The sequence below is a fragment of the Alnus glutinosa genome, chromosome 1 (genome assembly GCF_958979055.1).
Source record: "Alnus glutinosa chromosome 1, dhAlnGlut1.1, whole genome shotgun sequence".
Classification (NCBI taxonomy): domain Eukaryota; kingdom Viridiplantae; phylum Streptophyta; class Magnoliopsida; order Fagales; family Betulaceae; genus Alnus; species Alnus glutinosa.
The window spans coordinates 52,509,116-52,532,520 of NC_084886.1; the positions used below are offsets into that span (position 1 = coordinate 52,509,116).

General features: G+C 34.5%; 2 protein-coding genes across 2 annotated transcripts; one reads left to right on the forward strand and one right to left on the reverse strand.

Annotated features, from left to right (window-relative positions):
- The first annotated feature begins 702 nt into the window (after nucleotides 1-702).
- Nucleotides 703-4,493, forward strand: LOC133858268 (probable NADH dehydrogenase [ubiquinone] 1 alpha subcomplex subunit 5, mitochondrial). Its single transcript, XM_062293700.1, has 2 exons — nucleotides 703-1,166; nucleotides 4,096-4,493. Exons 1-2 carry the CDS (start codon nucleotides 854-856, stop codon nucleotides 4,278-4,280), a joined length of 498 nt encoding a protein of 165 aa, XP_062149684.1. The 5' UTR covers nucleotides 703-853; the 3' UTR covers nucleotides 4,281-4,493.
- Nucleotides 4,494-10,210: 5,717 nt separating this feature from the next.
- Nucleotides 10,211-12,203, reverse strand: LOC133858269 (probable WRKY transcription factor 27). The gene is made up of 3 exons (XM_062293701.1): nucleotides 11,435-12,203; nucleotides 11,197-11,310; nucleotides 10,211-11,061 (listed from the first exon to the last, which is right to left on the reverse strand). The coding sequence occupies exons 1-3, from the start codon at nucleotides 11,971-11,973 to the stop codon at nucleotides 10,431-10,433; spliced, it is 1,284 nt and encodes a 427-aa protein (XP_062149685.1). The 5' UTR covers nucleotides 11,974-12,203; the 3' UTR covers nucleotides 10,211-10,430.
- Nucleotides 12,204-23,405: the final 11,202 nt, after the last annotated feature.

The window sequence follows — 23,405 nt, forward strand, 5'->3', positions numbered from 1 at the left end:
TACTCACCTGAAAATAAAAAAGATTGGTGATCATTGTATCTAGAGGTTATGCCAATTAAGAGTACCTTTGACTTTGATTTCGTAAGCCAAAATGCATTTTTGAACAAAATTACGAAAAGTGCCCTTTTTGAAAATGCCTTTGATAAAAGAAAAAAAAGAAAAGAAAGATATATAGCATTATTCAAATTTCACATACTGCTCTTTGCGAAACCGTCTGAATTTCTTGCCATTCGGACAATCTTATTGTATAGGTTCTGATCCTAAAAGACCACGTTAGTATAATAATTTTTCAGCTTAATTTTTTAGAGATATAAAATGACGCAAAAATTTATTAGGCTTATGAAATTTATGTCAAGTAGTTCCGAGTCGTGGCGAGGCACCTCACTGGGGAATAGGATGTTTCTAATTAAATTAAATGGATAGTATTAATTTTAAATGAAAAATTAGAATTTAAAATTAATGTATTTAATTGTGTATATGAAGTTAAAATTAACATATTTTTAAAAATTTAAATAATTTAAAATTATATATATATATATATATATATATATATATATATATATATATATATATATATTATTAAATGCATCAACTTAAAATTTCGATCATTAAAAAAATATAAATTACAACTATTTCATTTAAAACGGTGAAGATTCTATTCCTCCCCGAGCGCACCAGACCAATTTAAAAAGTGGGACGTGGCAAAACACAACACCCAGTACTGTACTCACTCGTACCAAATCCAACCGAACGCGACCCAAACACCTCCACACCCACCGGCCCATTTCTCTCGAACCCAACAAAAAACCCTGTCACCGGTACTGGGCTCAGTCGTATCAAGGCCGAGGAGACGATGTTCCTGCGGGCGATCGCACGGCCACTCTTGGCGAGGGTGAAAGAGACGACGGGGATCGTGGGGCTGGATGTGGTGCCGAACGCGCGGGAGGTGCTGATCGGGCTGTACACGAAGACGCTGAAGGAGATCCAGGCGGTGCCGGAGGACGAGGGCTACCGGAAGGCCGTGGAGAGCTTCACCACGCAGAGGCTCAAGGTGTGCCAGGAGGAGCAGGACTGGGAGGACATCGAGAAGCGCCTCGGCTGTGGCCAGGTCGAGGAGCTCATCGAGGAGGCTCGCGACGAGCTCACTCTCATCGGCAAAATGATCGGTCCGCACACTACTTCTTCTTTTTTGAAAATTTTTTTTTGAATTTGTTTTTAGATGTGGGTTGGTGGTTTGTTTGACTGCTGACAAAGAAGAAGAAAAGGAAACGGAAATTTTGGTGTTTGTGGTAATCTGGGAGAGTTTAACTTCATTGCGAAAATGATTAGTTTATGAGGACGAAGATCTGTTTTGTGATTTAACTTTTAAGCCTTGTTTTGGCGCTGAGAAAACTAGGGAAAGGAAAGAAAATAGAAATGGAGATTTGGGGGATGGCGTTTTATACTGTTTTGCAATGTGGGACATTGGGCTTTGAGAGCCCAAAGTTTTGCTGTGAATGCATCGGTCTGTACATTTCTGTATTAGGTTCTTGTTTTTTACCTGGTTAGGTGCTGAGAGAATGGGAGAAAAGAAGAGGAAGTAAAAGAAAAGTGTCAGTTTGATGTCTTTTGGTGTTTTTGTGATTAATGACAATGAAAGATTGTACTGACTAAGCTGAAAAGTTGTGTTAGGTTCACAAAGAATATGATTGTCCTTACATTTGTAGTTTTGCTTAGTTTCTTCATGGTTGGGTTGATGAGTATTGGAGGGGGAAAAAAGAATGTGTGCAACTGTGTTGGAGATTGTTCTATAAGTAAGATCTTTTGCACTTAAAGAGTTCAAGATGTGCCTTTTAGTGAGTTCTTCCCTCATTCTAGGAGAATCTCACTGTGGTTCGCCAGGAGGGCTTCAAAGCTTTGGAACAGATAAATTTTCAATATGAAATAAGTAATGGATAAGTGTTTTTTGTTTTTCCTCAGCTTCCTAGTTGAGCGTCATAAGATTGCAAGATCAAGTGGATTTGAGGTTAGTGCATTTTGATTGTAAAAGAATTTTGTAACTACCTGACCTGGTATAACAGTTTCACTAAATCATGGTCAAGAGATGAATTACTAACTTGGGACAAATATAAAGTTTCATGGAGTGACATAACATAGTTAAGAGGAGAAAAAATGCAATTTTTTTTTCCTTCTTTGGACCAAAAATTGATTGAGAATTGATGAATGACTTGGATAGAATCTTTGAAGAGAATTTCTATGTTTTATCTTAGCTTTGGTTAGACGGCCTGATTTGATGAATGACTGAAATTTAGTTGGAAATTGAAGTCACATTTTAGTTGGAAATCGAAGTCAGATTCTACTAGGCATCTTTTCTTTCATTGCCATTATGCGCGTGTTATTTGGCGCCTTTCGCCGTGGCCGCTTGATTCTACCACATTAGATTCATCTAACTTATGCGACTGGATCAGAATAATCTTATCTCCCGAAGCCACTCTAAACATTCCAAGTTCGGAGCATCATCGTTTCCAAGTCTTTGCTGCTGTTACTTGTGACCTCATTTGGTTCCATCGTAATAAAGCTTTTCATGATGGTCTTTCCTTTGATGCTCGTATTCTTACAAAGCTTATTCTCAAAAATTATCACCAACACTGTGATGCTTGGTCGCACAAGCTGAAACCTACCCCGGAAAAGTGGATCCGCCTGCCTCTGCACTGGCATAAGATTAAGTTTGATACTGCTATTCGTGACTCATTCTCTTGCCAAGCTGCTATTTGTAGAAACCATAATGGGCAATTGATTAAGACGATTTCCCAAATACAATCCAAATGTTCTCCAAATAAAGGTGAGGCTTTAGCAGCGCAGCTTGCTATTTTTTTAGCTTCATTGCTCCATCTCAACAGGTTCATACTTGAAGGTGATTCCCAAGTAGTTACCCTTGCTCTTCAACAGCCATCTATTGTTCAGGATTGGCATATCACTGACATTATTACCAATACACTAGACTCTATTCCTGCTGATGCTTCATGGTCAGTCCGGAAAGTCAATAGAAGTGCAAACTTCGGTGCCCATTATGTGGCACATTAGGCCGCAGCTAGATTCAGTTCCAGCAGCATTCCTACCTCATCCTTATCCCATCAATCTCTTGTTCCTCTTGTCAGTAACAATGATCCTTCGAACAATAGTGCCTTGCTTTCTTTTATTAGTTGTAATCACACCATTGCCTCTCGGTAATGGCTTTATGTTTGTAACGTATCTATAAAAAAAAAAAAAAGTTTTACGCTTTAAGGATTTTTAGCATTTTAATTAACGCAAGGACTTGGATGAATCCAAATTGCATATGTGAGTTAGTTGTGTGGCTTGTTTTAATTTCTTGTAGCTTCTGCTTGAATACGTCACAATATGTTGCTACTGCTCTTAATGTCCATTTCATTTTATGCTTTTGCGTGCACGGACAAGCTTGTTTGTGTATACATGGTCACATGTATGCCAATGGCTTCTTAATATGGGTGTTTTATTTTCTGTGTCCAGAGAGTATGAGTTGTTTTGCCCATACTCTTAATCTTTCAATCAAATGGTTGGTCCAGGTTTTGTTATACTTTGTCAAAACAGATTCATCATGTGTTAGGTCATTCAATTTAATTTGGACTGATTTAGGCTGGAAGATGATTTTGCGTAGTTGACTTATTTAATATACTAAGATTACGTAATGGGTTGTTTTGTGTTAGTTTCAGCTCATAGCTATTTAAGCACTATCTGAGCCGGTCGAAAAAATTCATGAGCCTTTTCCACCAATGTGTATATACATCAGTCTGTATGTTGTGGTAATCATTCATTTCTTGTTACGCTAAGGGGCGCAACCCTTCCCGTGTATAAGGGTTGCGCCCCTTAGCGCTTTTCAATAAATTGCTATTACCTATCAAAAAAAAAAAAATTTCTCAAAAAACATTGTACCCCTTTGGAGCAGCAGTGGTGCTTTAAGATTGTCTTTATAGTTCAAGTAATGGAAACAGATAATTGCTAATTGGAAGAGAGGGATTAAGCAATGTTCACTCTGCAAGCATCTCAAACTCTCTTTAGTTTGTAATTATGAGTTTTCTGCGTTGTCTTGCAATGCAGAGTGGGATCCATGGGGTGTTCCTGACGACTATGAATGCGAGGTCATCGAGAATGATGCCCCAGTTCCTAAGCATGTCCCTCTGCACCGACCTGGTCCTCTTCCAGAGGAGTTCTACAAGACGCTGGAGGCTGCTACTTCAAGCCCCAAAAAGGAAGTGGCTGCTGGCACCTCCAGTGAGCCTTAGTAAAAGGAGTATTATGCTGCTGGCATCTGCTTTGGGAAAGTTTGGATTCCAGAGCTGAATCTGTCTTTTTCTTCATATTCTCATGATTTTGTTCTCGTATAGTGGGACTGTTTGCTAGACTGAATAGAGTTTAATTTATGGGACAAGACAAAGGCTTGTATCTTAATAATCTCTGCTTGAACTTTAGTACAAGAGCATGTGTTATTTCTTTTACCGTTCTTGCAGTGTTTGGCTGCTTTTTCCAGCCAGGTAAAAAGCTTTTTTTTTCAACGAGGCTCATATGTGTAAGCCCTCGGTAATCGGTACGGGTCATGAGTCGTGCAAGATTTGTTTGATTTCTTGTATATGGAAAGTAGTAGAAAGTAGATTTTGCCTAGTCCTTGGAGATGAGGAGGATGGTTATTCAAACTTCAATCATTATCTTTAATTAAATAACTCACGTTGTGCTATCTTAATATTTATTACTATAAGAGGATTCTTAACTTGCTTTGTTTCTTACTAAGTTTACCTTGGAAAATCAAACTATTATGATGTTTTATGTTTCAAATTTGAAGTTAGTGGGAGTGTTATCTAAGAGATTCAGATTTTTGTTTGACAAGCATGAATTGCACAGTCCTGTGCTCCATGGCCCACTTGGCCGACATGGGCCGTCGGGTCACTCAATATATGGGTCATATAGCATTTCGGATTCTATGAAAAGTTACAAAAATTGTGCGAATTTTTTTTCCTTTATCCTAAAATTGAACATCTAATTTAGGACGTTTAGAAATGTATAGGTTGGGTTGGCAGATACTCTAGGCGAGATAGTAATCAAAATTTGCACCTAAACTGAAGAAATTGGGTCGAACGGCCACATCCGCACTTAGAAATTGACAAAAGCTCTTTTCACATCAGCATTTGGGAGGCAAAATCTATTCATAAAGCATGTGATTCTCGTATTCTGGTATACATTTTCAAAATGTACGTGATATGTTAATCTTATTAAAGATGTATGTGATTCTAGTTTGTCCTTGCAAGCCTCTGTAACCCCAGTGGTTGCTGAATCAATGGTTGCTTTGCATGCTGTTGAGTTTTGCCGTGATAGAGGTTTGCAAAAAATTGTTTTGGAAGGTGATTCTTTGCCAAGTGGTGTATGCTATTAAAAATATGAGCTTATTATGGGTCACACACGGGCAAGTCATTGTAGATATTCAGGAATTGCTACGTTTTTTTTTTTTTTTAACTTGGGAGGTTTGTCATACCAAACGTACGGGAAATACGGCTGCTCATCTATTTAGCACAGGCAGGGTTACAACATGCACAAGAATGAGTTTGGATTCATTGTATTTCGGAGCATCTTAGACTGTTTGTATCATCAGAGAATTTTACTCTGATTATTTAGAGCTGTTTTGCTCTAGTTGTTTTCAAGTCATGAATGAGAATTAGTACCATTATTTCAACAACAAAAAAATAGGTGCATGTGAATCATCGAATGACATTTTACAGTTTAACAAACTAATTTGAAGGAATTTCTCGGAACTAATTTGAAAAAAAAAAAAAAAAAAAAACTTTATCCATGGGAGACGCAGTGGAAGCTCTATATATGTTTTGATGGATTTCACCTTTTTAGACCAATTTTTTTTTTTGAAGAGTAATTATTTTGATGATTTAATTCTAGAATTGGTTGGTTTTGATCCACTATACCACTTTGGCCCATGCCCCACCCAGCTGAGAAGCACCCCGTGTTAATTATAGTGGTGGGGTGGTGCACTGGTGCTCATCTTTTTCTCTCTTTTATCTTTTCTTTTTCTTTTTAAAATAAAAAATAAAATAAAATTCCAAGCAATTATAGCAGTGCTATCATCCGGTTAACTTTTCCAAAGATAAATTTCTTTTTCATGTCAATTATATTTTCATAGATGCCATCGACAGAAACTTGATTTAACTTAAGAAGTCTTAAAGATGACCCCACCATTGCTTTGATGGCTGGATAACTATTAAGCAACTTTTGTTTAGAGATTAAGATCAAGAGTTCAGAACTCATAAAGGAATTATTTTGGCCTAGGAATTGAGGAATTCTTGTATCATTGAAAGTTAAAAAGGAAGAAAAATAAAATTGTAATATATTTGATGACAAAATGAGTTTTTTTTTTAGAAATGCTAGGTGTACCAAAACTTTTACAAAGAGACCTTTACAAACTGACGTGGCATTCTCCATAAGACAAAAATGCCCTTTAAATCCAAAACAAAGCTACAGTCATGTCAGCAAAATTCATCGTCATCCAGCAACGTGGGAAAACTGGACAGCACGGTCTCGGGATTATTTTCGGGAGATCCGGTCGGATCTCTCAAACCCACGCCGGTGTGCGTGGGTGCGTTGATTTCCGGCCGGAAACCCACGCACACTGGCGTGGGTTTGAGAGATCCGGCCAAGAATCCATCGTGCAACGGAAAAAGAGAGAGAAACCAGAGACTGGCCGGATTCCATGTCACCGTCGCATCCCGACCCACCCGACCCACCAACCTTCGCCGGTGTGCGTGGGTTTCCGGCCGAAAATCAACTCACACACGCCGGAAACCCACGCACACCGGCGTGGGTTTGAGAGATCCAACTGGATCTCTCGAAAGGAATCCCGAGACCAGTCGGATCTCTCGAAAAGAATCCCGAGACCGGCCGGATTCCATGTCGCCGTCTCTGTTGGAGGGATGCCAATCGTCGGGGGGTTGGGGTTGTGGCTGGATGGTCGTCGGCGTGGGTTGGTGGGTCGGCGTGGGTGAAGAAACAGGTGGTCGAGGCTGGGTTCAACAGGAAAGGGCAGGGTATTTTTGTCTATTGGTTTCAAAATTTTTGACCATCAATTGACGTGGAGGCTCATATGAGGTTCCACATCAATTTGTAAGTTTCTCTTTGTAAAATATTTGGTACATGTAGCATTTCTCTTTTTTTTTTTTGAAACTCCATATTTAAAGCTTGGAATCTTGCAAACGTTTCTTTTGGTTAGGAAATTTTAGTTCATTGAAGACATCAAATACAAAGCCTCGAATTCAATGTTTATCAATTACAAAAAAGAGAGAGAAAAAAAGAATTCAATGTTTATCTTTTTTTATTAAGAGTGACACATGTTGTCATTTTATTGGTGCTAATATGGCACACTAGCGGAATTCATCAAATGTTTTGATGGAATTTGATTACGTGAACTAAATTGTTATTTTGTCCTACCCCGAAGACCTTTGAATTATATTTTATATCGTAGGGAACGATTTGTAATTTATGCCAACTACAAATACTAATTTTCTATTTATCTATTATTCTTTATAAAGAAAGGTTATACACTACACCAATATCTTACAAATATTCCATTGTGCTAACATGACATAGTGTATTGTATATTGACATGACAAGGTGTAGAAGTAGTAATCATTAGATCATCCATTGTTTTTTTTCAAAAAATAAAAATCAATTACTTCTAAACCTACCATGTTAGAATAGTGAGATATTTGTAAAATATTAGTGTGGTATATAAAATTGTTATTTTTTCTTGTCAGAAGATGAAATTGGGATATAAAAAAGAGGTCACTAGCATTTTCCGCGATACAGTTTCTCCGATCATGGTAGTATGACAATTGATTTTATGTTTTTTTTATACAATCTTTCAAAATTAGTACTAAGTTAACTATAGAACACTCTTTTGTGTTAATTCAGGCTTAAAGACAAACTATTTCTCTTTGATAGTATTTAAAGTCTATCACATAAAATATGCTGCCAATACCATCCTTTGCTCATTGAATTACTCCACATCACATTTTCATTAAAATAAAATTTATTATTCCAAATCTTTTTGTAACCCTTTTGCTGTTTGACTTGCTTCTTTTCACTAATAGGACAAAATGACCTTTTAGAGCTACTCCAAAGACGGGGTCACCCTTAATTTGTCACATTTCTCTAATAAATTAGCTTGCTTAAGACAAGATAGGCCTAACTGGCCGAAAAAAGTTTAAAAAAATAAAAAAAATAAAAAATTAAATAATTAAAAGAGAAGATAAGATGGGCTTAACAACTTGCATCGATCACTTATTTTGTCTCTTGGAACCACCTCATGAATGATGATGCATATTTGCATACTTCTAGGAAGGAGTGCTTTTATTTATCTTCCATTCACAATTAACACATAGTTGACGAAAATAAAAATAAAAAATAATATTGAATAAAATATATTTGACCAACTCTAATATCTAAGCATAAAATATATTTGACCCAAGAGATCACCACCCACTAGGAACGAATCCCGTAATGTGAACGGACAAAAAAGAGGATCTCTTTGTGTTTCTCTCGTGATAAACCGGACCCTGTCACGGTCTAAGGGCCGTCCTAACGCGGAAGGGACAACTGTCATGCACCCACTTGATTGTCCTTCAATTTCAACTATTTCATGTAAAAAAAAATTTTCAATTATTTAATTTCACTACAAATAGTAAATATAATTTTTTTTTTCCTGAGCATATTAATATGTTCCTCATGGTGAAATAGATTTATACAATTACACATTGAAGCTTTTTGCTACGACGAAATCAGACCGTTCAATTGTCGAAGAGTCATTAATCAAAATTCAAACAAGAGGCACATAGGATTCTTCGTAGCATATGATACCTTAGTCTATCATTTAAATCAATATATATACAAAATAAATAGGCAATTTGCTAATGTATGTGTTTTAACATTAAGAAGCCTGAATAGTGGATAGTACTGCATGTATATACAAAATTAGAACATTTTTAGGATATATTTATTAATGTGTTTTGGGGTGTATTTTTTTTATAAAAAAAAAAGAATTAAAAATGTATTTTGATGTGACATAAAATTAAAAACTATTTTTATATTTTAAAGAGTGTTTAATATATTAAGTTGTTTGATAATGTTTTCGTTTTAAGAAGAAAAAAATTTACAAAGATAGCCTTATTTTTTATTAAAAGAAAATAAATTACATTTTTATTTGTTATCTTTTTTATAATAACTTTACCTAGAGAATATCTTAAATTATCCTACAATTTCAGCGATATAAATAATAATGAATAGAGCTTAATTCATTAAGTTTGATACCACACTGACTTGTCATATAAAGTTTTCCTTTTTTTCTAATATACGCCAAACAGAACAGAGGCAATACTTCAATATGAAGGCAAAAATATCCCAAGAATTTTTACTTCATTGGAGCAAAAATGAATGAATTAAATTCTATTCCAATTTCAATCATTCATTTGAAATAAAATTAGATTTTGGATTCAAATACGCTAACCCCTGATAATTTTGTATCCAATTGATTAATATTTACCACTTTATGGTTGAAAATTAAATTTCATCATTTGAAGTATCTTTTTTTTTTCTTTTCCGTACAGTGCTCTAACTGTCAACAATTACCTTCATTATGAATCTATCACTTCTCTCTCCCCTCATTATCATTTGCATTGAGCCGGCGGGCTATTTTGGCCTCTAGTACATGTCTCGTGGTGGTGCAAAATCGAGGACCATGTCCAGCTTTTCGAATTTCAGCTCAATGACTACCATAACAAGAATCAAAAGGTCAAAAACTTTTATTTATTTATTTATTTGGAATGGTGAAAAACTTAAACAGCATCGAGATCCGCCTTCTATAATCATAAAGCCATCCACAAAAATCTCGTTAACTAGTAAAGTAATATACAAAAATACAAAAATGACTATATATATACACACACACGAGTGTGTTAAAGGTAATGTACAAAAATACATTGATTTTATGTTGATATGGCATGTTTTAACTGATTTTTTTTTTTAAAAAAAATTAATTTAATTAATATAAAAAGTTACTTAAAACATGTCACATTAATTTGTATAAAATAAATATATGCTAGCCACTTCAAATATGTTAATTTTTATAGATATAAATAATAGCATTACTAAAATAAAAACCCAATTGGAAAGAAGTTTTTATTAGAAAAGAAAAAATAAAAAAGACCAAACATAAACCTATTGGGGGTGGAAAGAGATTCTTTCCATCTTTTGTTCTATGCTATACCTTGTTTGGTGGGCAAAGATAGAGAAGGAAACTGTACAAGAAATTTCCTTTGCCCCCGCGTCAAGGGGGGAAAAAAAAAAAAAAAAGAAAAAAAAAAAAGAGCAAAAGATCCGAAATCTCAGCAGCCATTCACGGCGGCTCCGGTGGTGGCTATGGAGGCGGCGGAGCCACACGGAGGCCAAGAAGAACCCGAATTTGCTCGACCATCATCCGAGAAATTGTCCCCGGAGCCCCCACCAGGACTACTATAGCCAAGCTCTTGAAGCCCCATGAAGATGTCCTGGGTCATGGCCATGTTTGGAATCAGAATCTCATCATGATCATCCTCATCATCATCATCATTGTTAACATCATCATCCGCCATTTCCTCGCTCTCTTTATCATTACCATCAATCATGATCTTATTCTCTTCTTCGTTGCTGTTGATCTTGTTGGTAATAATTGCTGCCTCTTCGTCTGTTTGAACTGTAAGCGGTGTTGTGGGAGAGAGGCTTGTTGCTGACTGTGGGGAGGAGCATGAACCAACATTAGCTGTGCCCAGCGACGCGGAATTATCTTTGTCTATGGACTTCTGTCCGGGTGCGGAACATTTGTTCCGTGTACTACCTGCCAGCGAGTTCCGGTGGGTGGGACGAGGGTGGGTGTGCTCGCCGGTGTAGGTGACGATGAACATGTTGGGATCGATGTTGCTTCGTTCCACTTGTTTTCTTGCCGAACACCCTTTTGAGCTGCTGCACCGATAGTAGTTTCTGTGTTTCGAAAAAACCCGACCATTAGACCATATATTTAGGCCGAATTTTTTGACACGAAAAGCGCAAAAACTCCTTAAAAAAGATCGGAAAAGAAAAGAAGATGAGCGAGAAAAGTTTACATAGGAATTTAACCTTGGATATGGAGAACCTTTGATGGGCTTTTGTCCGTATTTACGCCATGCCCACACATCAGCTGAGAGATTCTCTGCGGTTACATGGCACACCGTTCTCTTCTGCTGGCTCTTCCTGTAAATTAGAACGAGGCAATATTTGACCCTTTAGCCATGAACATCATGTAAAGTTTTCATTTTTTTTTTGTTCAGCAATCGTAAACAGAAACAAGTTAATCAATGGAAAATTGAAATACTACCTTTTTCTTGATCTTGGGGCCTGAGATTGCATGGTTGGTAAGGACATGGAAGGATTGGCTTGAGGCCTTTGAAACTCTTGTCGATGGAGTACTTGTCGTTGTTGATATGGTAGATTTTGTTGTTGTTGTTGTTGTCGCCGCCGTTGTTGGTCTTGGATTCCCACAAAACCAGTGGAAGAAGGAGATCCGGGTTTGAAATGAGACCTGATGGAACTACTTGTGTTAGTAAGCCGCACTGGATGTCTTCGTCGTTGTATATCTGAAAGGGAGGAATTTGGATTGATACCGTGACTAGTTGTTGCGGTAGTGGTGGGGAAAAAGGATTTGCAGAATTCCTGCAATTCCTGGAAAGCAGTGGTTCTGGGTGGCTCTACAAGATGGGGAAAAGAAAATGGGTCGCTTTCCTCTTCAAAAGTTAGAGACGCCAGGCAAGCCAAAGGGTCTTCCGGAGCCGCGGCGATGGCGGTATTAATGGTCTTTTTGGCGGTAGCAGATTTACAACTCCGCACCACCGCATGTAGATCCCAGTCCTCAGCCATTGACTGATCACTGATCAGTACTATCTCTCTCTCTCTCTCTCACCTACAAATTCTCACACAATCTTTTTCTGCTCTTCTTGCTATAATTCTCAGCCCACAACTGGGGTGAGGTTAGAACTCAAAGGCAACAGACAGACGGAGAGAGGACAGCGCTGACTTTTGGTTCGGAGAAAAAATTTAGAAAGAGAGAGAAGGGAGAGGAGATGTTGGGGGCACTGACTTGGTAATTGTTAATTATTTATAAAAGGGAAGAAATAAATAATTGATCAAAATATTAAGAATCTATGAAAGAGAGAGAGAGAGAGGGGGGTGGGTTTTGCCGTTTAGAGGGTACGAGACACTTCTCTGTTTGAAACCCACTTGGGTTTAGCTTTTGCATTGACTTCATGAAAATGTCAAAGTGGGCCTAAAGCAAACAAAATTGAGGAGGGTTGGTTCCAGCTTCCAAAAAATGCCTCTGAAAATGGCTACTCATGCTTAACTATCTTTGTACTCGAAATCTGATTGGGGTGTTGTGTACACAAGTGGTTCTGCTACGCGCCTTGTGGAGGGCGTGAGTGCACGCACCTTGGTAAGAAGATGTGGGTGGCTGGGTGCATTGGCATGCCATGTCCTACAACTGGGCTACATTCCAATTTGTGTTTCAGGCACTCTTTTGCGGGACTGGGGCTGGTATAACATACTGGTTGGAATAAAGAAAAGGAGCTTAGGAACAATGGAATCTCAAGCTTGTCCCACTCTCTTTATTTACCAATGGTACAAAACACTTACGGTTCACAATTTTTGGAAAAATCATCCTAGTCCCAACTAAGATACTTAAAACATACTTATTGTGTGTTTGAGCATTGAGGGTACCACAACCCTCCTCGACGGCATTGAGGCGGGGCCACCTTGATGGAGTTTTTTTCATTAGGGTGGCCGACTACAATCCTTTAATGACATCAGGAGGACCACCTAGCCTTAACGGCATCAAGGCTATCTTGACAAAACTTTTATTAGGTGGTCGCAGCAACAATCTTTAATAACGTTGGAGTCATCTTGATAAACTATATACAATGGTGGCCGGTGCAAATACCTTTAAAGCTTTTGTTGGGGGTGGTGGAGCACTCCCATGGGTTGGTCGGTCAATCACGAGGGAGACAACCAATACTGTCTAGCAACGGGAAAAACAAAAAATTGATTTTTTTGAGAAATAAATTTAGGGTTAGGCCGGGATGAGTGTTTTAAAAAAATTGGTTGAAATATAATTCCGTTCCATTTGAGAAATTTGATAACTTATGTATTGTCACCCCAACGATTGAAAATAAATAGTCATTCAATTCTAGTTTTTTGTATTCATGACTATACACATTTTTGTTCTTAGGTAATTATCATTTTAGTGTACCAAGCGTACACATGGTTTTAAATACTACTGGCTAGGTACAAGGCTGCAATGCTATTGCCTATTGGAATGAGTCTGCCGTCGAGGTTGGTTCAACTTTAATCTTCTTTTTAATTTAGCTTCTTAGTATTGAATAAGATCAAAGTTTTAGTGGGTTTCACTTCTTCTATTTTTAAGTTGATGAATAGATAATTGTAATGTTCAATTGATTGAAGGTAACAGTACTAGAAAATTAATATTAAACCCATCAATGTGCGAAACCAACCTTTGATATTTAGAATTTTTTTTGTTTGAATAAATATTTTTTATTTCATTTATAAAGATTGAAATAACTAGAGCATCAAAACTCTAAAGAAACAAAGTGAGAACCTTTGATGGTACGATTTCATGAATGCTCTCTAAAACACAATTTACTCATATCCGATTTGTGTCATGTTTAACTCTCTATTTTGCAAAGCCTATGAACCGTCGAATTCACCCTTCTTTTTAGTATGACATACTTTTCAAGTTCCAACTCTGAAGCGTATGAATAAATGTTTTCACACCAATATAAATATATGTAATTTTATATAATAATTTCATATTTCAGGCAACCTATATATGCATGCATAAAGTTATCCAATGCATGGTTCAATAAATTTATATAGAGGAAATTATTTCACAAAATTATACTAAACTCCTCTTTGTTTTAAACACCGAACATTGTTAAAACATTGAATTCCATTAAATGAATTAACAAATTTTTTTAGTGAACTTAAAAAATAAAAATTTGGTTAAAATGTGTAAGCAATTTTTTATTTTTAAAATTACAACGACTATGGATTTATTCTTAATGACTCTTTTACTATTCTATGAAATTAAATAATTTCAGAGAGTTTTATTCCAACCCTTTAGACTATTTTAGTTCATTTTTCACAAATTTTATTATTCCTCGTTCAGTTTTAAATTTTTTGTTATATTTTGTTAAAATTAAACTCAAAATTTTGAAAGAATATTTTTCTTCCGATGATGGAGAATATCAATTTTGAAATTATCATAAATCAGAAAGATCCTTTTTCCTGAACTTTTGGTGTGCAGGTGAACAAAATAATTCTTTTTTTTTTAGTATATTGAGGGTGATTGGTGAACGATAGAGAAATGCTTGGTTGTACACTCTCATCTCACTCCTATCCCACCTTTGCCTACTTGGACCAATAATATTGTTAAAAAAAATGGGTCCCACTACATTATTGGTCCAAGTAGACAAGAGTGGGATAGAAGAAAAATTAGTCTGAGATTAGTATCTATTTTTTAACAAAGAAAAATTTAGGATACTTTCCCGAGATCTCAAAGGAGATTAATATATTTTGATATATATATATATATATATATATATATATATATATGGCGCGAGCTATAGTGGAGAGTAAACATGATTCGTGTACAGGAGCCGCCATGGGCGCTATTCGATCTGCATCTGCACAAAAGTTAATGGAGACTGTCTCTATCTCCGCCGTATGTGCGCCCCAGCTCCATTAAAACCCAATTCATCCATCTTTTAAAAAAGTATATAAATCTATCTCATTTTTAAATTTATTATTATATTTAAAACTTAATTATATGGAAACTGATAAAACGTAATTAGGAAATGCATTTCTAATATGTCCCATTTTTTAGCCAAAATAACAAAGTACAGGCTAAAATTGTTGGCAGAGTTTGAAAACGTTTTTTTGTTTTTTTAAAGGGGAAGGTATTAACAAATAACTCTAATTACAAAATACTCAAAAAATTAAAAATTAAAAATATTTTTACTTTGTCACATTAGAACGTTTTTTCAAACAAAAACTAACAAATATATCTTAAAAATAACGTTATCAAACGAGGCCGTTGTATTTTTTTTTTGAACATGTAGAAAGTTTGTTTTTTAATAGTATATAATAAATATATTCTTTTTAATATAATTTTCTTCTAATTTTTTTAATACTATTAAAATATATAATTTTATATACTAAAAAAATGCATGATAATTTTATAAATTGAGTTTTTTTTTTTTTCTAAAAAAGAAATGTAGAAACTTCACTTATATATACCCTCCGAACTATCAGCGTTTTAACAATCATAACTTTAAAATTTTAATATTTGCAAAGTCTATATCCCAAGAATTTTTTCCTTTTGTTAAAATGTCTAAAATGCCTATGTTAAAAAAAAAAAAAAAAAAAAAAAAAAAAAAAAAAATCTCAAAATTCCTGAGGGTCTCGTGAGCCATGGCCATGTGGGTGAGAGTCGTAAAACAATCGCTTCTCAAATAGCAATACTACTAAAATAACACACAGTTAATCTCTTTCTAATCCAATGCAACCCATAAATAAGGCGAGGGCTTCTCGGGGCTGCACTGCGTGGTGACGATGGAACCGTGACCATCCGATCCTCCAACCTATGTTGCAAGCCATATCATTGTGTTTTACGGGCCCCACAACACACCCACAAAGAGACAGAGAGGGAAAGAAAATTGTTCCTATATTAGTTGCCTTGTAAAACAAGTTTGTGTTTGCTTTTGATTTTATTGGTGAAGAATCTTGAGCCATTAAAAATGGGTGCTTTTAATTTTGATTTTTTTAAAGTTGCTTTTTACGTGAGAATCTTTTTATATATATATTTTTTACGGTGGGTGATTTGGTGGGAATGTGTGAAAGTGAAAGTGAAAGTGAAGTTTGGTGAGTTTGAAGGTGTTCATCTTTTCTTTTGGATGAGAGGTAATTAGGTTGGTGAAGGACCAGAAACAAATGGGTATCAACTGTCAACTATCAACTATCAAGGGAGATGTTTTGAAACCGTTCTTAACTCAACTATTTTCTGTTTTTTTAGTCTATTCATGTTTGGCTCCTTCCCGAATTTCTTTTCAACCCAACTCACATTGTTTTCAACTCAATTAATATATATATATATATATATATATATATATATATATATATATATATATATATATAAAATACTAAAAAAAAAACGAAAAAAAACATTAAAAAAAAAAACACAGGGGGTGGAGAAAAGTTAAAAACATATATTTTTTAAAAATATATTTATATTAAATATATACTCAATTTACTTCATCTTCCCAAACATAATTTATACTCTCTTTTTTTTCCTTGGGATTAATTCAAAATTTTGAGAAAAGTTAAAAACAATACAAAACAAAACAAAAACTCGCACACCCAAATGTCCTTAACGTATTTTCCATGAAGGCAAACCACCATAGACAAAGATTATTTAAAATTGGGAATCTTTGTTGTTATTTTTGTCCTTCTTCTTCATTTTATTTTATTTTATTTTTTTCTAAGTATATGAGAGATTTTTTTCTGTTTGGACAGGAGAGCTCCCTTATTATTATTCATGTTCCCTTTTTTTAGCAGAAAATTCGAATTCGATTACTACCGATATTAATTGCATGTAGAGCTCGATAAAATGAGTGGTAGGAACATCATATGTCGGTTAAAGGGTCGAGTTTGGGACAAAATTTTGGATTAATTAGCTTTTTTTCTTCTAAATTAACTACCATTGATTTACGCAATTTCCTCCTAAAATACCACTTGTCACATTTAACCGTTTTAAATCACCATTTTCTTGCAAAAATAAAATAAAATAAAAAGAACGTGAAATGATGAAAATATCCTAATAGTTAAAAAGTTCAAAAAAAAGCCACGAAAATAAAAAATAGACTAATCTGTTTTTTTTTTTTTTTTTTTTTTTTTTTTTTTTTTTTTTAAGTTTTAAATTGTGTTGTTTTAGGGTATTTTCGTCCTTTACATTTGAAAATTAAGAGAGTTGAATGTGACGTGGTAGTTTATGGGGCAATGTATAAATAAGTGGTGGTTTAAGGAGGGAAAATGCATTAATCCAAATTTTTTGTTTGATGATTATCTTCTTTATATATATATACTCTTCTAAATCTAACTAGAGCATATTTGCAATAATATTTAACCATTTTTTGATTTTCCTTACCTTCTTCTTTTCTTTACTAGTTTCAGCATCGAAGAAGGTGGCTCCATCGGTACACCCAGCAAGCCCTCCCTTTGCTCGATCTCACTTTGTCTTCTTTGCAGAAGTCCTCCACCAGGTGGTTGGTGTGCAGTCAATTGTATCAACATATTTAAAATACTTTTAATGATCAATTAGACAATCGCTAATTAATGATTTATATATAGAGGGTATTGAGTTGGGACGGTAAATATGCTCTTCGATTTTATTCTAGCTACCTTCGTTCGCTTGGATATATGCATGCATGGTAAGTTTCATTTAAAACATTTATGGTTTCCTCATGAGATTATTCTTTTAAAAAGACAAAAAGATCAGTATTATGCATGGTAAAAATTTATTATGCATGAATTAATTATATGCAGAAAGAGAACAATTGAATTTATGAAACTTTATTTGAGGAGGCTCGAGTTTGGTAGCACTTTTAACCAGGGAGAAGTGCTTAATTTGGTATCAGAGACTTAAATATTATGAGCAAAAAGTATATAAGTCAAAACATTATTATAAAAAAAAAATAAAAAATAAAAAATAAACAAGTAATAATGATGGCTGCCAAAGTCATGCCAATCACCATTCTTAATCACTTTACTCGATTATTTATCAATAAAAAAGAGATTGGCGATACGTACAATTGCCGACAATATTAGATTGTGCTAGATGAAAGATCGAAAAAGTTATTTAAGTGATTTTCTGGATTCACAAAAGCACATTAAAAGAATACGTTAATGCTAATCCCGATTAGTCTGGAGAAAGTTTTGATTGAGGCATTTGAAAATTTCTACGAAAAATTCGTATACCCTACTTAAAAGATAGAGAGACCAATTAAACTACGACGTTTATATTATATATAATAATATATATATATAGGTTCTCCAATATCGCTTTTCCGAAACCAAAGCATAAAAAGAGAATTAAGAAGAAAAAGATAACGCTTCTGGAAATAAGTATATCCGTACGTGATATTCTCTTTTTGCCTCGAACTTTTGCTTTAACTAATTAAGAAAAACTGTTTTTGTTTTTGATTTAGATTTATAAAACTATAAAACAGTGTTGATATATATATATATATATATATATAACATAAAAAATGAAAATTGTTTTTGTATTTTGAGGAGGGTTTTGTATATATTTTAAGTTATTTGTTAATATATTTGTTTTTAGAACATAAAACAAAAATTAAAAATTAAAAATGTTAATGGCAAATCTTTCATGAGGATATATAATTAATTGAACATATATATATATATATATACAATATGCATAAAACTCTTTATTGATACAATGAACCGATCGAGATGCATGGGTGCTTCTAAAGGAAGCTGATCGATCAGTATTAAAATATGTAAATTGGGACCGCCACCACCACCTATAATGCAATGCCCTTTTTGTAGGGAGGGTCCAAAATTTCAGTTTGGGAATAAGATCTTTGATTGATTATTATTCACGCCTTTTATCTCTAGCTAGTTGGTTGGTTTTCCCCAAGAAAAAGCCTAAATTCATTAGGAATAAGCTTTCCTCGATCTAATACCGGTTTTGAGGGTTCTCATTCACATGCATGTATTTTTAACCTTAATTATGAACAATTTAAAATGCACGAGGCACTACAAAATTATTAATAAACTCTTTTTTTATTTTTTTTGAACAAGGGAAGAACCTTTATTATAATCTAAGACCCCTCACTATTAGATGAACCACCAAATCTCTCGGGATCCACTGACAGCAAGCTGGAGGAGATGAAGGGCCAACACGCGCCGGCAAGGGATCAGGAGCACTTGTTGGCACATGCACACCACGCTCCAGTGTACGGACAGTCGGGAAAAAACACTCCTGGTTGCAGTAGAGGCAGTGTACGGACAGTCGGGAAAAAACACTCCTGGTTGCAGTAGAGGCGAAGGACGATGATCTATTCACATAACTATATATTAAGTTGGTCATGCGATTATTCAATTATATTGTTGTTATGGACTGAATGAGCTAGTCATATTGTGACATAAAACATGTGGATGATCTTCCGCATAATTATCTAAGTAACTTCGTAGAAAATTTGGTTATACTAAAATTAAGCATTTACATTCGGTTTAGTAAATTTTCTCAATTTTAGCTAAAACACATATTTTTCTATTTTAGCTACAAACTTTTTCAAAGTATACATGCTACATCTCATGCATGGACTATTTATTTTAGCTATCAACTTTTATTATTCCATTTAAAATTTATTTTTAAAAGCTTTCCTTATTATTTATTGAGAGAATAGTGAATGTTAGAGATTAAAATAATACTTTATTGTTACATTTGGTAAGTGAAGTACTCATCAAATGTTTCTCCAAATTATTGAGCCAGATACAGCTCATTTTGCTTTCATTTTAGCAATATCCCAGTTAGCCAAAACATTTGGCTAGCCGAATGAGAATGCTCTAAAAAAAACTTTGGTTCTTTTTAGCACGACCAATTTAATTTAAATTGACATGACTTAGAAAAATGTTTGTTGAAATGGGATCTCATATTGGTAAGTTTCAACAAGGTAAAAAAAAAAAAAAATCAGATTAATAATCTGATTTAAATCATTCTTAATTATCACGTTATATATATACATTACTTTTAATTTTCATATATAAAAGGAATATGATGTCCTAAACCCGAAAAGTTGCTAGGTCTGGACTCTAGACGATCTCCTCTCCTCATGACTTTCTAACCAAACCATACTCATTTGGTCTTCTTCAATTTGATAAGATTAGACAGATATAGACTTTGTCTCTAAAGGAGGCTTTAAAGGTGATGAAAGATATATATGCTCGTCATTATCATGCATGTAATCTTCCAAGAACACATTTCCTTTTCTTTCGGCTTTCAGAAAGGGAGAGCGAGAGAGAGAGAGAGAGAGAGAGAAGTGGGTTTGGTAAGTTTGAGATCGAGCGTCTCCGAGGGAGAGGGGAGGGGGGGACACTTGCCACAATCTTTTCAGTGGAAAGGGCCACAACCGAGCTAGGAGATAAGAAGGCAACCGAACACCAAGAAACTGTCACCACTACCACCACGTATGTCATTAATTCATTATATCTTTATTTTCTTCTTCCTCATGATTATCTAACTTTGTAGTAGCAGTATTCACTTTGCGACATTATTGGCCGGCCTCTGTTTGTGCCTCTTCCATCATCATATATTTTCGCGACTTTGTTACCAGAATTGGCATACCTGCTGAAGTACCCCACACTCTACGGTGCTGCGGTCAAGTTGTCACGTGTTGTGAATAGCTTGTTAGTGCAATGATCTCAATCAGTGAAGCTGCTGTTGTAACGTACTATATTATGGTCTCATTGAAAAAAAAATCTGTTCTTTTTGATAGTTTTGGATATGATTAATACACTGATTTAATTGTACTGCTTATGTTTAATTAGGTTTTTAATGCATTATCCATTTCAACCAAAAAGAAAAAAGAAAAATGCTGTACAAATTAAAAGAAAAAAAAAATGATAAAAAGTTCCTGAGAGTGCGTTGCATATATATATATATATATATATATCAAATGCTTAATGTAAAGGCCCGTCACAGGCGCATGTTACATGTATATTTGTTATATATGGGAGCTTGCAAATAGTTCCTTACGAAATTTTTGCCAAATTTTTTTTTGTTAAAAGAAAAATGTCATTTTCCTCGAGTGAAAGAGTGGGTGAAAAATCATATATATGGGTTGCCCATTCCCTGGCTGGGTGGGGGCATCAAGAGCGCGCATGCGAAAAGCAAATGGCGCCACGCCGCCACGTTTCTCTTTCTGAAAGAATTCTGCTCATTCACAAGTACTTCCCGCTGCCTTCTCCGCTAACTGATGCTTGCATCAATTCCAAACTGGGTTACTTTTGGTTTGAAGGTTTTGGTGACACCAGTAGCAAATCATAACTAGGTATTACAAACAACTAATTATGCTAGAACCTACATTTTTAACCTATAATATATTCTAATATGGCACTTTCGATCAATCTTTTAATTAATTTTTTTAATTTATTTAACAAGGATTGATAAAAAAAAAAAAAAAATTTGGTTTAAACCTTAATTCCTAACTAGCAGCAAAATGTGATAATTATAAAATAAAAATGTAATTTTTAACATTAATGATCATTACAAACACATGCACATGCTCATCATTAATCAACAAGAAATTATATAATAGGATCTAGACTGGAATAAGGTATGGTATATACTATGTTCCTACCCGACCAGTAGTCAACACATTGATTCTCCCGAAAACAATGCATGTTTGATGCACATATAATTTAAAAGTTAAAACACTTGTTGTAAGGTGCAGACTGTTACTAATCTTATGATACGCCTCCGAAAGAAGGTAAAAGTTCAAGTTAATTAAACAACTTTAACATGCAGTAAAATCACGATACAATTAAGGACTCCCCACTCCCCATTCCTCCAACAAATCACTCCGCTTATATCCATGATTATAAATGCCCAACTACGCCCATAACAGCAGCTAGAAGGGGGAAAAAAAAGTTCACTTATTTCACTAGTAACTAACGAGCTTGTAGGTGTCGAACGTACGTGGCTTGCCGATTCACAAGCTTGGCCAGTGGGCTGCCGACATGCTTCTTTCAGGAGCCATTCCTCCCGCAACCGTTTGCCTCCTCGAGCCATATTGGGGTAAAATTTCTGTTTTGGACTAAATTTCCTGCAATTGTTGATCGAAAATTACAGTTCAATTGGCACAGTTGTGAGGAATCTGATGGGCTCATGCATATGTCTAAACAGAACTTAAATTGTTTGAACACTTGCTCGAACATATGGCCCATCAAGTATTTCATACAGGGTCAGACAAGTGATTGCAATTTGCAACCATTCCTCTGCCGAGCTAGGGTTCTACGTGTGAATTGTGAAGCTCAATTTTTAAACGGAACGGAAAAAAATCAGTCGTCAAAATGAGGGTTAGGTAGGCATGTCTCGCTTGATATATTTTGTGACCGAAGACAACAAAGTTAAGTGAGGCTTTTTTTTTAAAAAAAAAAATTATATATATTATTTTTATTTAAAAATTAATTTTCTCATCTTTTGGGATACAAAATTATTGTCCTTTTAAATTCTAATTTGAATTTTGGTTATTTAATGCTCATCGCAAAGGCCTAAAAAATCTCTACCCATAAAATAATTAAATATTATTATTATTATTATTTTAATTCTCTCAATTATTTTCAAGAATAAAAGTATAAAACGTTTAAAGTTGGAAAATAAATTTTATTTGAGAATGTCTTTAATATTATTTGATTATTTTATTTAATACTATTAATTTTTTAAAACTTATTTCAAGAATGAAATGTCGGATATTTATATGATATTAATGCCTTTTTAATCACTTATTACTATAATTAGGACGTTAATTAAAGAATGTTAACTATAATTAAGTTTTCAAATATTTTTTCATGAATATTTTTTATTAATTGAGGGCCTTATTAAATTGAGGGTTTTAGGCGGCTGCCTAATTTTTTTCTACATAGAGCCAGCCATGTAGGTACTAGGTAGGCTTGGTCGATGGAGAACATATATTTGAGCCCATCAAATATGAGAAATAGTGAAATACTACATGTACTTAAGCTTTTACAAATGAAGTCTTATTAAGATGATGTGGGAATTATTTATTTATATTCATAACATTTTTTTTTATTAATTATTTTGATTATCTCTAATAATAAGCTAAATATCAATTAATAATGTTTCTTTTGTAAAAATTTAATTACATATAGCATTTTCCATCAAATATTTAGGGTTTTTGAACTAATAGCACGTGCTATTATAAATTCTGAAAGCTTACCTCTTGAGCAATAAGGGACATGCCCTCCAAATTCTTAAGCCAGAAGGATCTGACTTAAAAAATAACTACTTATGCAGAATCTCAAACTTTATTAAAATTACAATTAAACCCTATTAAAAAAAAAATTTCAACAAAATTTGAGTCATAAACAAATTGTACCTAAAAACTAAGGATACGCAAACAAATCTATCATAAATCAATCCAAGTAGCCGGAAGGAACACTGCCATAAATACTTG

Coding starts and splice junctions, on each gene's coding strand:
- LOC133858268 (XM_062293700.1), top strand. CDS start 854: ATGTTCCTGCGGGCGATCGCACGGCCACTCTTGGCGAGGGTGAAAGAG. Junction 1,167..4,095: donor TCTCATCGGCAAAATGATCG/GTCCGCACACTA, acceptor CTTGCAATGCAG/AGTGGGATCCATGGGGTGTT.
- LOC133858269 (XM_062293701.1), bottom strand. CDS start 11,973: ATGGCTGAGGACTGGGATCTACATGCGGTGGTGCGGAGTTGTAAATCT. Junction 11,311..11,434: donor GCCCCAAGATCAAGAAAAAG/GTAGTATTTCAA, acceptor TCTAATTTACAG/GAAGAGCCAGCAGAAGAGAA. Junction 11,062..11,196: donor AAAGGTTCTCCATATCCAAG/GTTAAATTCCTA, acceptor TTCGAAACACAG/AAACTACTATCGGTGCAGCA.